This window comes from Heloderma suspectum, chromosome 4 (genome assembly GCF_057233095.1).
Source record: "Heloderma suspectum isolate Gila_16-S chromosome 4, 16-S_ref, whole genome shotgun sequence".
NCBI classification, from domain to species: Eukaryota; Metazoa; Chordata; class Lepidosauria; order Squamata; family Helodermatidae; genus Heloderma; species Heloderma suspectum.
Genome location: NC_139461.1, coordinates 188515493 through 188529269, shown reverse-complemented (window position 1 = coordinate 188529269; position 13777 = coordinate 188515493). Strand labels below are relative to the sequence as shown.

At 43.8% G+C, this 13777-nt stretch overlaps 1 protein-coding gene across 4 annotated transcripts in view; it reads left to right on the top strand.

Annotated features, from left to right (window-relative positions):
* The first annotated feature begins 6839 nt into the window (after positions 1-6839).
* The window catches only part of EEIG2 (EEIG family member 2), a 40869-nt gene continuing 33931 nt past the window's right edge, over positions 6840-13777 (top strand). For 3 of the 4 annotated variants that reach the window (XR_014790458.1, XM_084851593.1, XM_084851594.1), the window contains exon 1: positions 6840-7490. Coding sequence is in view for 2 of the 4 variants with exons in the window: in XM_084851593.1 (XP_084707719.1) it covers positions 7342-7490 (149 nt within the window). In the remaining 2 variants the exon portion in view is untranslated. The remainder of the gene's footprint in view (positions 7491-13777) is intronic. The other variant, XR_014790459.1, reaches the window with a different exon arrangement.

The following is a 13777-nucleotide window of genomic DNA, read 5'->3' as shown; positions in this document are numbered from 1 at the left end:
GACTGCCAAAAATCATAAACATACACCAAAAAGAAAAAGAAAAGGAATGAACACTCCAACTGCTATCACAAGCTGGTATATGCTAATGCCCCACTGGAGAGTTCCGCTGTAATAAAAAAATAGCTAACAGCCTGTTGAACCGAAATATGAGTCTGCAAAGTCCAAATCAAACTGAATGTAGGGCAGAAAGAATCTATATGGGCGGAATGATGGTAGAAATAACAGTAAGACTCCCCCTCCTGGCTCCCACACGCTGAATGGGGCTTAGCAACTGCCTCTTGAATTCCCCGCCACTGCAGACAAGCAAGGGGGCGGCGTCTGATCATCGCTAGCTCAAAAAGCCTGGCCCTGACTGGATAAAGTAAATGGAACTTCCTCTTTCCTCACACTAGTAGTTTTACTGCACGCATTGATTAGCATAGAGCCTTATGATAAACGCGTTCAGTTTTTTTACAAAAAAATAAAAACGGGACAAAATTGACATTTATATTAAAATGACAGGACGGTCAGGAAATATGAAAAAAACGGTACTGTCCCATTTAAAATGGTATGTATGGTCAGCCTATTTATATATCACTCCACATCAAAAGATTTCAGAGTGGTGAACAGCAAGGATAAAAGAACAAAAACCATGTTAAAACAATTAAAGCATTTTAAAAGAAAGAATTTGTGATAAGACTGATTAAATAAACTGCAGCTGGACACTCAAGGAAGGCTTCCCGAAATAACAGTGTCTTTAGGAGACTCCTGCCTGACCTCCAAAGGCAGAGAGTTCCACAAGAAGGGGGCCACTACACTGAATGCTCTTTTCCTGGTGGACTCCAGCCGGGCTATGGGTCCATGTGGAACTACCAGGAACATGCCCTCTGATGACCTCAGTGACCAGGTGGGTTGGCAAAGGAGAAGGCGCTCTCTCAGGTATCCTTTTCCCAAGTTGTTTAGGGCTTTGTACACTAGTACTAATTCTTTAAACATGGCTCGGTAGTGAATAGGCAGCCAGTGTATAACAATGGAAGGTGAGCAACCGAAGTTGATCCATGAGGATGAAGTTGGTTCCTAGTTCTTTATTCAACCTAGAGCTGCAGGGGCAGCCTGAATAAGGAACTGACATTTTCATGCCCCTGTACTACAGAATAACCTTTGGGCTTCATCTCCACAATGGGGAGATTGCTCCCTCTAAGATGCACCAATAATCTTTTCACAGCAAAGGGTTGTTGTTGTGCAGCATGTTTCAACAAGTGATGGGCCCATCCACATTTGGGAATAAGGAACTGGTGGGGAGAGGTTATATGCACTGTGAAGAGACTGTTCTGTACAAGATGACCTACCATCATGTTCTGCCCAACACTTCATTTTTGCACAAGTCACCCTCAAGCATGATGCTCCCATGCCAAATATGGTTGATATACATGTGAATAATAAGGTAGAGGTTTTGCCCTCCAAAATAAGCTTTGGACCACCCCAAATAACACATGCCCTGCTCCTGGGAAACTCCCCTACAAGACTCCTAGCATCATGTCTGGCTCAATGCTTCATTTTTTCCACAACCGACTCTCAAGCCTGATGACCCCATGCCAATAATTGTTGATAAGCCTATAAATGAATTAGGGACTGGAGGTCCCTAATAAGCTTTCGACCACCCCTACTCATACACCCCACACTACTGGGAGACTGTCTGCTGACAGCTTAGCTAGTGACTGCGTGTCCCCAAATTAATGCATGGAAATGAGGTGCTTGTGATGGTTGGAATCCTAGTGTTTAGGTTTTGTGATTGATGTACAGATAAGAATTAGAATATACCCGATGTACCAGTCTAAAGGGATTATTCATCATGACTCCTCTTATGTCATCCCCATTGAATAAAGGCTGTCTTGAAAGGTGTATCCTTTATAACAGCAGTGGGGAACCTCCGGCCTACAGGTTTCCTGTCTGGCCCGTGGAGGCTTGGGCTTCTTCAGCAGGCCCCACCCCCTCCCCTTCCGAAGACCTGCCCCTGGATTTCCTTGCATGCCACTTTTTCTTTAGACTCAAGTCCCTTTCTCCGAGGAACTCTGTACCTCTCTTAGCACAGAGAAAGGCCAAATGGGTGGTGCTGGTGCTAGTGGAACACATGACAATGATGTCAGCAGGCATGGCCACACACACTGACATTATCTGGCCCATGAAGGGCCCAGTGGGTGGGGGGAATTCAGCCCCCACCTGAAACCTGTTCCCCACCCTTGCTCTATAAAGCAAATTAAAAACTATTAATTCATGGGTATATTGGCAATGATTGGCACAGGGATATTGCACTTGAGAATGATGCTGGTTTGTGCTGAATAAAGAGCTTCATAAGGAAGGTTCACATGAACCTCCCATCCCATGGTGAAAAAGCATGTCAGGGGGGCACCCAAGTTAGCCCCCACTCCCTCACTGTCACCCATGGAAAAATGCTGCTCTGCTGTCTGTGCATTTGGCTGGTGTGGGAATGCATACTTAACTATGCACATACAGCTCCTCCAGGTGAGGATGGACTCTGGCACCATTGGGGGTCCTCCTTGTGTGGAGGAGGTCTATGTGTGTACATCAGTATGGGTGGAGAGTCCACTCCAACAATGGCTGAATGCACAGATGGTGTAGGAAGCATTTCTCCTGTGATCACTGGTGCATTGGGGAGTGGAGATAGCCGGCAGCTTACTTCATTTGGAGTGCTTCCAGATGAAGGGCTCCTAGCACTAACAGTCAAAAAGTTTTGAGTAGCTATTCAGTGCTTTTTTCTTTAATGTTTTTTTTTTCTTTTTGGTAAGAAAAAAGATATAGTGGTGGGAAAACACAGAAGGCCTACATATTAAAGACAATTATGTCTGGGCATCTCCTCCCCCATAAAATCCTGTAAATGAGGCAATGTAATTGTACTGGCTCTCTCAACACATGGAGTCCGGTGGGGTGGGGTGGGGTGGGTGGTCGTGTGAGCCTTCCATGTTGGTTCTGGATTGGTGAACAGCATACTTCCCAGAAGTGAAGGAGATGTTGAGAATGAAGATGAAATCCCTGAGCTGATCAAGATGTGCTAAGCAAAACAACCAATAAAGTTTCTGAAACCTGTTTTACTCACACATACTCACAATCTCTGTAATTTCATGAGGTACCTTTTGTGTGTGTTATGTTACTTTACCTCATTTGTAGTGATACTGTGAATACAGTAGAGGGAGATGTAACATTAGGCTATAAACTTAGTTAACAGCTTTGAGTTAAAAAATATAGCAGCCACTTTTATTTTGTACTGAATAATAAAATCCGTATTTAATTTATTCTAAATAGCCTTTTGGATTGTTCAGCTGCCACAGTGTTGCTGTTGTTGTTTTTACCATATTCTGAATTCTTGTTCTATTTTATCTATCTATCTACCGGTCTATCTGAAGTATTTTTAAACTGCCTTTCAGCCTAACAGATACCAGGGCGGTATACAAGACACATGAAGAGATGAAAACATGCCACAAATACAATACAATAAAATAGTAAAGCAACATCATAATACAAACAAATCAGAGACATAAAAACAGCACAACATACTAAGCATAAACCAGCATTAACACTTTAAAATGCTTGGCACATCAATAAGTTTTAAGCTTGTGCTGGAATGATAGTAATGTTGGCACCAGTCAAGCTTCTTTGGGGAAAGCATTCAAAAGACAAGGCACCACCTTGACACAGCCAAACTTATTCTGGGAAAGGAACTCAGAGAAGAGCTTCCTCTAAAGTCCTTAAGGCGCAGACAGGTGGGAAAGGTGTTCCTTCAGATATTTAGATCCAAAGCCATTTAGGGCTGTAAAGGTAAGCACCAGCACCTTGAGTTGGGCATGGAAGTGAATAGGAACCTAGTGTAGGCTTTTAAAGATCAGTGTAATATGATTCGGTCCCTACCATTGGGCAGAGTGAGGCAGTTGTGCCAGGGAGCAGAACTGGGATGTCATGAATGGGCAGCAAATAGTTACTTGATTTATTATTGTATTTTTATTGTTGGGGATGGGAAGAGGGGCTTGCTGGATTTTCTGCCTCATGTGCCAAAATAACTTGCCTGGTTTCTATACTACGCACCTTAACATGAATGGGTGAGGGGTGCCATTTGCTGCTCCACCTCTGGCAGCAAAACATCTTGGGCCAGCCCTGCCCATCAGGCTGTACCAGCTGGAATTCTGGCAGCCATATTCTGCACGAATTGAAGCACCCATGTCATTTTCTAGGGCAGCCCCATGCCCAATGTATTAGAATAATTTGCTCCTCTTATTACCTGCAACACTACCAAGATTCCAGAAATGAGGCGATTTACAGTGAGATATAGCCAAGCTTCTGGTGTATGGACATCTCAGTTGGCATTGTGTACATGGTGGCAAACTGAGCCTATGTAGATGCCTGCTGTGGTCTGCAGAGATGTTAGTATTTTTTGTTCTGTCACTGGTTAGGTTTTCTACCATTTCTTCAGGCATAACCTCTTCTCTATAGCCCCACGTGGCACAAACACATCATGTTCCACAGAAGTGCACCACATCCCTTTCACATGCATCCTCTGCCTGAGTCCCATGAAATTAACATATTGTTGCTCAGAGTTGTTAACTGAATAAGTGCTGTCTCTGAGTTAGGAGCTGATCAGCTTGGCTGCAACCCAGAGATTGTGTCTGCCACTTTAACGGATCTGCAGTGCTGAGAGAGGATGCATCCACTGTTTTCTTTCGCTCCGCTACTTCCACAGTCCCTTTGCTCATCCTGTGCCCCACACCTGCTGGAGCAAACAACATTCTTGTGTTGCCCCACAGGATACAGGAAAGGCACTGACACAGGGGAGGTGCATAGCAAAAGAAGGCACAGCTGCACCTCTTTCACAGCTGTGGCTCTGTTAAAGACAAGTCTCCATAAACTCTCTGGCAATCCTGCTCACAGGACTTAATATCTGTAGAACTAGCAAAATGCTAATCGTTATTAGGCTCAATGTGTGCATGGATAGAAGGCTTGCAAGGACCTCTGGAGTAGGGGTGTAACCCCCTGCAAGGTTCTGTCAGTGAAGGCCTGGCAAACCACTGCCTTGTTTAGCCCATCACAGCAGTATCCTCAACTGCAGTGCTTTATCTTTCCCTATAGGTGAATAGTAATCCTTCACTTATAGGGGGAGTAGGGAAAAGGGTGTACTTCGAAAAATAGTTGGGCATAGCCTGCTCCCTGTGTCTGGTGACACAGTAACGTCAGCCATTAAGCATCAGTCCAGCCCCTGCCTGCATAATCTTGTGTTCTGTTGAGAGCCAGTATCAGGAATTAGTATTGTCCAGCACTCACAGTCCAGCAGAGGGCCCAGTGACAACCCCTCAGGCCCCACACTTGCTCTGCCTCCTTGCTGTCATTGTCCAGTGTCAGACCTCCGTATCTGAGTGAACTAGCAGTGACGGAAGTAAGGAGGAAGAGCTTTTAAGTAAAAAATAAATACCCTCCACTCACTTCACACAGTGATGGAGGGGGTGTCACTCAGAGCATATTGCCTAAGCCCCCACAAAATGTAGAGCCAGTGCTAGTTTTATTTCTCGGTCATGCTAAACCGGGTACATACATTCTGTAACATGAGGGATATATAATCATTATATTATTGAAAACTATGTATATCTGGAATTATTATATTTGCCAGTCTGGTGCAGGGGTTATAATTTGGATTAGGATCAAGGAGATCCCATGATGCTCCCTGGGTAACCTTTGCCAGTCACTATCTTGCAGTCTAACCTACCCCGCAGGGTTGTTGTAAGAATAAAATGGATGAGAAAGAAAAGCATGTACCCTGCCTTGAGCTCCTCAGAGGAAAGGTGTGATATAAAGGTGACGAATAAATAGAAATAATTGGTGTCCAGTGTATTACATAAACACTAGGCTTCCCTGACCCTTCAGCATTTAAATAAGGTGAATAATGACGGTGGTGGTGTCTTAATAGTGTCATATTTTTGCTGAGTGTATTTTGCTTAAGATAGTAAGGTTCTTGCTATTTTAAGACACTTCTCCTTGATTGAATGTCCTTAATGCATTAAGAAATCTATACTTCTACCAAGAAGGTCATAAGAAGGGTGTGAAAAAAATTTCTCCAAGTCACTGATCTGATAATACAAACATCTCAGCGGTAAAGCCAATTATATATTAAGATGAAATATATTGTTTTACACTCCTTTATACTCTCAGTCATGGTAATTAAAAAGTGCTAAAAGGGTGGCTATTGTTTTGAAACAAAGGTGAATTCTAATCCGCATCAATGGCTGTGAAAGTACAAGACTGGGTAATATTGTGGATGACAGACTACAAGAGGGTAAACGGTGCAATCCTACACCTGTCTTCCCAGAAGCAGGCCTCACTTAGAGTTCAATAGGACTTACTTCCAGGCGAGTGTATGACTGCAGCCCAAATACAAGGGAACTTGTATGATGTGGGGCTGCACCCTGCTTCTCTTGTGCCTTGTAGGGTTGCCACTTTTCTGACAGGGCTATACTAAGAGCTACTTGACCCACACAAATTCAACACGTGCGACTCGCCCTCCCCCCCCCGCCCCGGGCGCCAACTGCATTATTTATTTTAAATGTAACGTTTTCGCCGGTCGGATCCAGTTGATGGGGCCCGGGACAGGCTTGGGGATGACGTCTGATGGGCTCAGTCACCGAGTCAAATCCAGCGTCAGCCCTACTTACAGTAGACTCACTGAAATGAGCGGGGCTTCGGTTCGTCATAACCGACTTAAATCCCATTCATTTCAGTGGGTCTACTCTAAGTAGGGCTGACGCTGGATTTCACCCAGTGGCTGACGCGCGCGACGTATCATCTTTTTGCCCCTGCCGGCCTCAGGTGCCGGCTAGAACCTCTGGGGGCGCCCGCGGCGGGGAGCGGGAGCCAGGCACCCGACGGGTCCCTCGTGACTGTGACTGGCGGGAGAGAGGACCCATCCGGCCCGGCCCGCCCTCCTTCTTGAGAACCGGCGGGGGCGGGGGCAGGAGGCGGGCTGGTTTGAAAGGCAGCGGCTGTTGCTGCCGCAGGACCCGTTCGGGCGGGCTCATCAAGACGAATGTTGGGAGCTGCTGCGTAGCAGCAGCCGGCCAGCCAGCGAGCGCCGCCTACCCGAGGTGGAGACAGAGAGAGCGCGGGCGGGCGGGCGTGTTCCCCCCCCTCGCCTCCCTCCCCCTCAGCTTCTCCTCCTCCTCCGCTGGGTCACAAGGGCCGGAGGAACGGCGGCTGTGGTAATGGAGGAGCCGGCAGGGGGCTAGCAGCCGGAGCCGCAGGCGCTGCCCGGGGGGCTCCTTTCGCCAACTGCTTGTTGACTTCTTCTCTCCTCCTTGACCCCCCCCCATGGCCTTCATGATGATGAAGAAAAAGAAGTTCAAATTCCGCGTGGAGCTGGAGCTGGACGAGCTCTCCTCGGTGCCCTTCGTCAACGGGATCCTCTTCTGCAAGGTGCGGCTGCTGGACGGCGGCAGCTTCAGCGGAGAGTCCTCCAGGTAGGAACAGCCTCCGCCTCCCTCTCCCCACCTCATTTCTCGAGGCTCCCCTACCCGGCCAGGAGACCAGCGCCGTTCGCTGGAACAGGCGCGCGCACGAAAAGAGTATTTTGTGGCATCTTATTCACGCCACAAGACACCTGTTAGCCTTCTAAGGTGCCGCAAGATGTTTATTTCGTGCCGGCCAGGAGACATGTTATAGGCGGCTTTCGCTCCCTTCTCCTGTAAAATATATAGATTCCCATTCCTGTAGACCTCGGGGAAGGGGAAGCAAACTCGTATATCTCTCAGAAGCAGGGCTTGCAACTTGAGCTGAAGCTCTCCAGTGCTCAGCTCCCAAACCTGTTTTCAGTGCCAGGGCTGAGTTCATGGGAAAGCATCATGGGTAAAGCGGTGATGGAGATAGTGTTTCTGGCCAGGTGCAGAGCGCATCTCCCTCACTGTCAAATGACCAAAATAATCTCCTCCCAAATGGATAAGGTTTAGTGTTGTGGCTTCCAGACCAGAAGAAGCAGTTTCCAGGCAACTCATTTTAGTACGTAGTTTAACACACACACGTAGGCAGCTATATTGCTTTAACATAATTGGAAACAACTCCACAAACCCATCTCTTTCCCACAGGATCTAACAGTTGCGTTTCTGTATCAAAGAACACAGGACTAGAAACCTTCCCCACAAATGTTGAGACCTGATATTAAGGATTGCTTTTATATTAGATCTGATATATTACAAAATACCTCCATAAAGTATAGAATTTCTGGGCTGGGAGGGACCAAAAGGTCCAGACACCCAAGGCTGGACTCTTTATCACCCTTCCTCACAGTAATATATGTCTAATGCCATTGGTAAAGCAGGAATGTTCAGTGTGCCACACCAAGAGACCAGCAGAGTAGATAACTCTTAATTGACTTAAAGCTTAAGCAGTGCTCTAGTTGACTTAAGCAGTAAGATAAACAAGAAAACAAAAATAAAATCTCAGACTACTGCTGTAGTCCTTTACCTACCAATGGCAATAACTCCCACTGAACGCAGTGGGGCTTACTTCTGAGTAGACATGTATAGGATTGTATTTCTAGTAACCAATTTGACATTCAAGCTATTTTGTGGAGACTTCAGGAATTAATAATAAGGGACCTTTTCCTGATTTCTAATCTGAATTTACTGAGAGCCAATTTGTATGTACTAGGTCTTATGTCTGCATGCCAGGAACCGATAACTGAATATCTAGTTCTGTGTTCCCAAAGGGTTTTGGGACTTGGTTTCTTAAACAATGTGCATATGTGCAAATGCATGTGTTCATGTGCTCAGTGCAATTTTTGAAATAGGGAGCTTTCAAAAATGGTTTGGGATATGGCTTAGGGATTTGCTGTTCAAAAACAAAAAGGCAAAAATCCCACTAGATGTATCCAAGACCTTGGGCTTGCCTGAAATAGCTCTTTGGATCCTGGCCATAGCATTTCTCCACACTTCTGTGTGACATTTTTAAATGGCAACAATATCTCTTCTCCTTAGCGTAGTAAGACCAATTTCTGTTTGTTTCATCAATCGTTCTATTTGTCCTTATTTGCCTTTTTCTACTGGGTGATCAAACAGTTCCAGATGTGGCCTCGCCCATGCATCATACAGAAGTACTGAAACATCCCAGCCAAAAGGTTGTGTTTACAATCCAAACGCAGATTTGTAGCCACATCAAATTGGTGGCTTCTAGTTCACTCGTTTGACCGAGAGAGTGAAACTAGTTGAGATGGTGGCAGGATTATCTTGGGTCACACTGATTCTATGGGGTGCAGCATGGGCAGGCAGGTGGGAGGAGCTGAACCTGCCTAACCCAGTGTTTTTCCACATACTATAACTTATTTAAAGCCATTGTTCATCCAGCAAGGGTTACTTCAAATCTGAATCCTCCAGCTTAAAAAAAAAAAAAAAAGGCACTGTGGGGAATAGAGGTTAGCGCAAACCACCCCGCCATAGTCTGCCATGAAAACGCCAGCGCAAGCAGTGTCCCTCTAGGGGTCAGTAATGACCCGGTGCTTGAACAGGAGGAACCTTTCTCCCCTTCTTCCCTTGCTGCACTTTAAATTCCCCCTCATCTGTTTTATAGGATTTAATAGGAAGATCCATGGCACATAGCTCCGCTGCCATCATATCTAGGTTGGCTCTGAGTGCAGTAAGTCTATCCTTATAGAAAACTAGAAGCCATTCCTCAATTGGCTTGCATTAAATTATCTTCAAATACTATCTCAAAACACGATTTCTCAAGATATATAAAATGGTACCTCAATGTCAAACCCCTGAAATTGGAAATCCGTCTTCAGATACTCCCCACAACGTCTCTGTGCCCTCTATTCAGTTTCCTAGATACTGCAAGACCTATTTTCCCAGATACTGCAAGACCTGTTTTCCCACAAAATAAGAAACCTCTCCAAGCTCACTGATCTCTCTTCCGATCCTGTAAACCATTCCCTTAAAAAATATGAAACCACACAAGTGCCTCTCTACAAGAGATTTGGGTGCTGTTCTCCAAATATCCCCCACCAACATTTCCTCCTCAACACAAAAAGGCTTACATAAATCTGTTTTCAAACATCACTACAAAACCTTTCTTTGCCCTCATGTCTCCTTGCAAAGCCCCATTCTGTAAAGCAGGGGAGAGCAACCACTTTTGGTCTTGAGGGTGGATTACCCCCCAAAAGCTGGTGGGGCAGATGACTCCAAGGGGTGGGGCCTCCCCCCCAAAGCCCTCCCCCTCCCATGCCATCATCCATCGCTGTCCCACCCACTTAAATTCTTCATGCAGAGATTGGCATGGAGCTGGGGCTTGCAGGAGCTGGCTCTTGAAAGCTCTGACTGAGTGGGGCTGCTCCTTTATCACTTGTTGCAGACATTCTTGATTGGGTGCAAGCCACAGGAACAGCTGCAGAGGAATCCCCAGTTTATCTCTAACCTCTGAGATTCCAAGATAATCTGGGTATTCCCCTTTATGCTGCTGCTTGTGGAGGGTGGAGGGTGCTCAACCCTCTGTGGGTCAGATTGGGCCCCAGTGTGGGCTGGATTATGCCCGTGGGGCAGAGGTTGCCCTCCCCTGCTGTAAAGAGAAATCCAAATAGTTATCCAGTGTTTCTTAAAACTATCCATGTAAGGAAGATGATTGCCCCTCACAAATGTGTATCTGCCCCCTTCAAACATGTAAACATTCTGTCTCTAATATCTCATCAAAAAACATTGATTACCAAAGCATCTTATAAACCTTCCTTCTAACTTACATCTATCCAAGCACTAGAACAACTGCAAGTGATGTGAAATGCACTTGAAAATCTCATTGGTCACCTCCAGTCAATATATAAACCTGCCTTTTCCCCCAAATCCACACTTTGGAGCCCCTCAAAGTTAACATTCTTACAAGCCTTCCCAGCCCTAGGCTTGTATAGAAAGGATTTTTTAAACCAACATTGAACACAAACTTAATTTTTATATTCTGACCAGCACTTACAAAACTTTCACCTTTTTGCAATAAATGTCATAAACTCATCCTGCTATTGCAACTCCTACATCTAAGCGTTCTGGATTATACAGCTGTACGAGTAAAGAACAGTGACAGTATTCTTGACTCAGACTAGTAACATTTTTGCTCTTTAACTTATAAGGGTTGTGTGAGCTGTGGGAATATACCATAGCAGTGTGCTGAATCTGAATTCTTTGGGGAAGTGGCAGCAATACTTTCCAAGTATATACTTAGGGATAATTGGCTTCCTGGTTTAGAAGCATTATCTGCTTCAAATTTTAATGAATGAATGTATTTGGATTTCATAAAAATAAGGTAGCCATTGTTAAGCAGTTGTCATTACTTTAATGTATTTTAAATGATACTTTCTGGCATTTCCATTGTGGTCTAGTACACTGCATAACTGAAACTGGGCCTGAGAGACTTGAGTTCAGATTCCTATTTAGCAGTGGCCTGTGACACATTCTCCCATCTGTAAAGTGGTCTCATTTGCCCTATCTCACAGTTCTTATGAGAATGTATACTTCTTGCAGTCATTATAGGCTGGTATTTGGTTTGATGTGACACTCTGGAAAGCACTTAAAAGTCTTTAAATTTTGGAATTAAACAGTACTACAAGAAACAGCTGTATAACAACAATGAAGTTGTGATCATCTCCTGTGTCTCAGTGTGTGTGTGTGTTGTGCGTATATCTCATTTATACTTGCAGTGCCCTGTGGGGAATGTGCTAGGATAAGAGGGAGTATCCAAGGCTCAGTAAGCCTTATGTCTCAGTGGGTATTTACCCATCTGAAATCAAAACTAATTACTATAGCACAAATTGATCTCGGGATATGTTTTCCCCCTCCCTTTTTCCATTCTGATTTGTTGGGGTGCTGCTGATTATCTTGCAGGATAGTTTCTTGCAAAACTAGGGCTGATTGCTTTTTAAAAGTTTGCTTATGAAAACTATGAGTATAAAGTAGCAGAAGATGTTTGTCTTTGGGCTATATTACACACTACATTTTAAAGGTGAACACTTGTGTGTGCGTTTCTGAGCATGCACTTGCTGAGAAATCTGGGCTTGCTGCTGCTTTACATGTCGAATGGCCCTCTGTCACATACAGCTGATGAGAGATGAGTCTGAAATGCATGACTTGCTAAAGACACTTGCCTGTTTTTAATGGATTTTAGTCTTTCATTTGACATTAAAGATGTTTCTATTTTGTCCTTTTTTCTTTCTTTTTTACATGCAAATTAACAAGTGTTGGAACCAGTCAGCCCATAGTGTTCTGCAGTGCTGGCTTAATATTATGTTTTATGACTTGGCTCTGGTCCAGCACTGGAGAAATACTTGTTCTCTAGCACAGTAAATCTTAAACAAAAACACAACACTGTATTGTGGGCTAATTAATCTGGGATCTAAACTTCCCCAGCTGGTTTCAAACTTGCAATCTAAAACGTGTTAGACAGCCATAAATTAAGCCATACATTTCAAGACTGGGAAAATCCATTGTTTTTACCACTCTTGCAGAACAATTGGAAGCAATTCCAGCTGAGTTCAGTGTGGCTAACAATAAGTGCACATAATATTGTAGCCTTAACTGCTCTAATTGTGGGTATGGATGGATGGATAAAGTTTAAGGGTAGCCTGTAATGAGCCTTCTTGAGAAGAACAGAGAAGGAAAAATGTCACATTCTCCCTAGGGGGTGGGGGTATGGGTGGAGCGGGAAGGAGTAGATTATGACAGTCTTAACTCTTTCTGTTCATTCAATTCTTTGCTGTTCTTGAAGAACCAACAGCATACATATAGTGTAAGAAGTATTTAGGAATATCTAAGTTAACAGTTCCTGCTTGCCATATATTTTAAGTTAGAAAATATACTCTATTTTAATAGTATGCACATGATAGTGTACTTTTTAAATATACAGTTCCATTTAGAACTACAATGCATTTTCTTGTTGTAAATGTATGAAAATTCATGCCATTTCCTGAGTCTGAGGCCTATTTTACTGGCAAATGGCTTTGATTCATTTAGAGCAGCAGAGTAAATTCAGCTGTGAAGGACTTGGCTGCATTTTCCCTTGCCATATGCAACATAATTGTCAGCTCAGTTCTTTTTACATGTGTAAAGCAGAATAAAGTGTTGAGTACCAATGTACAGAAATCAAATAATAGTTTTAGTGCTGGCAATTTGTAAATAGTTTGCTCTCCAGACATGCTCTGTGAATACTAGAAAGAAAGTTTGTGAATCCCTTATTTCAAAGAATATTTTCACCTGCTGAAGCTTTTTTTTTTCTATAAACAGAATAGAAAGAGACACTATTTTCCTGTTTATCACAGGTATGACTAAATTATTTGCATTTAACTCTAGATAGAAATACCATGTGCATTACAATCTGGAATGAAATGGGCTCCATTTTAGTCTCCAATTCAATATTCAAAGTTCTTCCTTTTATATTTTAATAATCCTCTGAATGATTGTTACTTTATCATGAATAACAAATGTTTTCACACACTAGTGACTCGAAACGCTTAGCACTACTGTCTGCATTCTCTCTGGCTAACTTGAAACAATTGGACAGCTTTCCAGTTTTCTCGTTAAAAAATAACGGCAGCCAAGTAGATTACTATTTCTAATCTGTCTTCTCTGCTTGTCCACAAGTCCATCTAAAGTGTTATTGGGACCCTTGCCAATAGCTCAAATAACTGCAAGCTCTAACCTAATCTTTTACTGAATTTATTTATTTATTTATTTATTTATTTATGTTCACATAAACCCTTTTGGGGAGTCTGTTTCTTTGA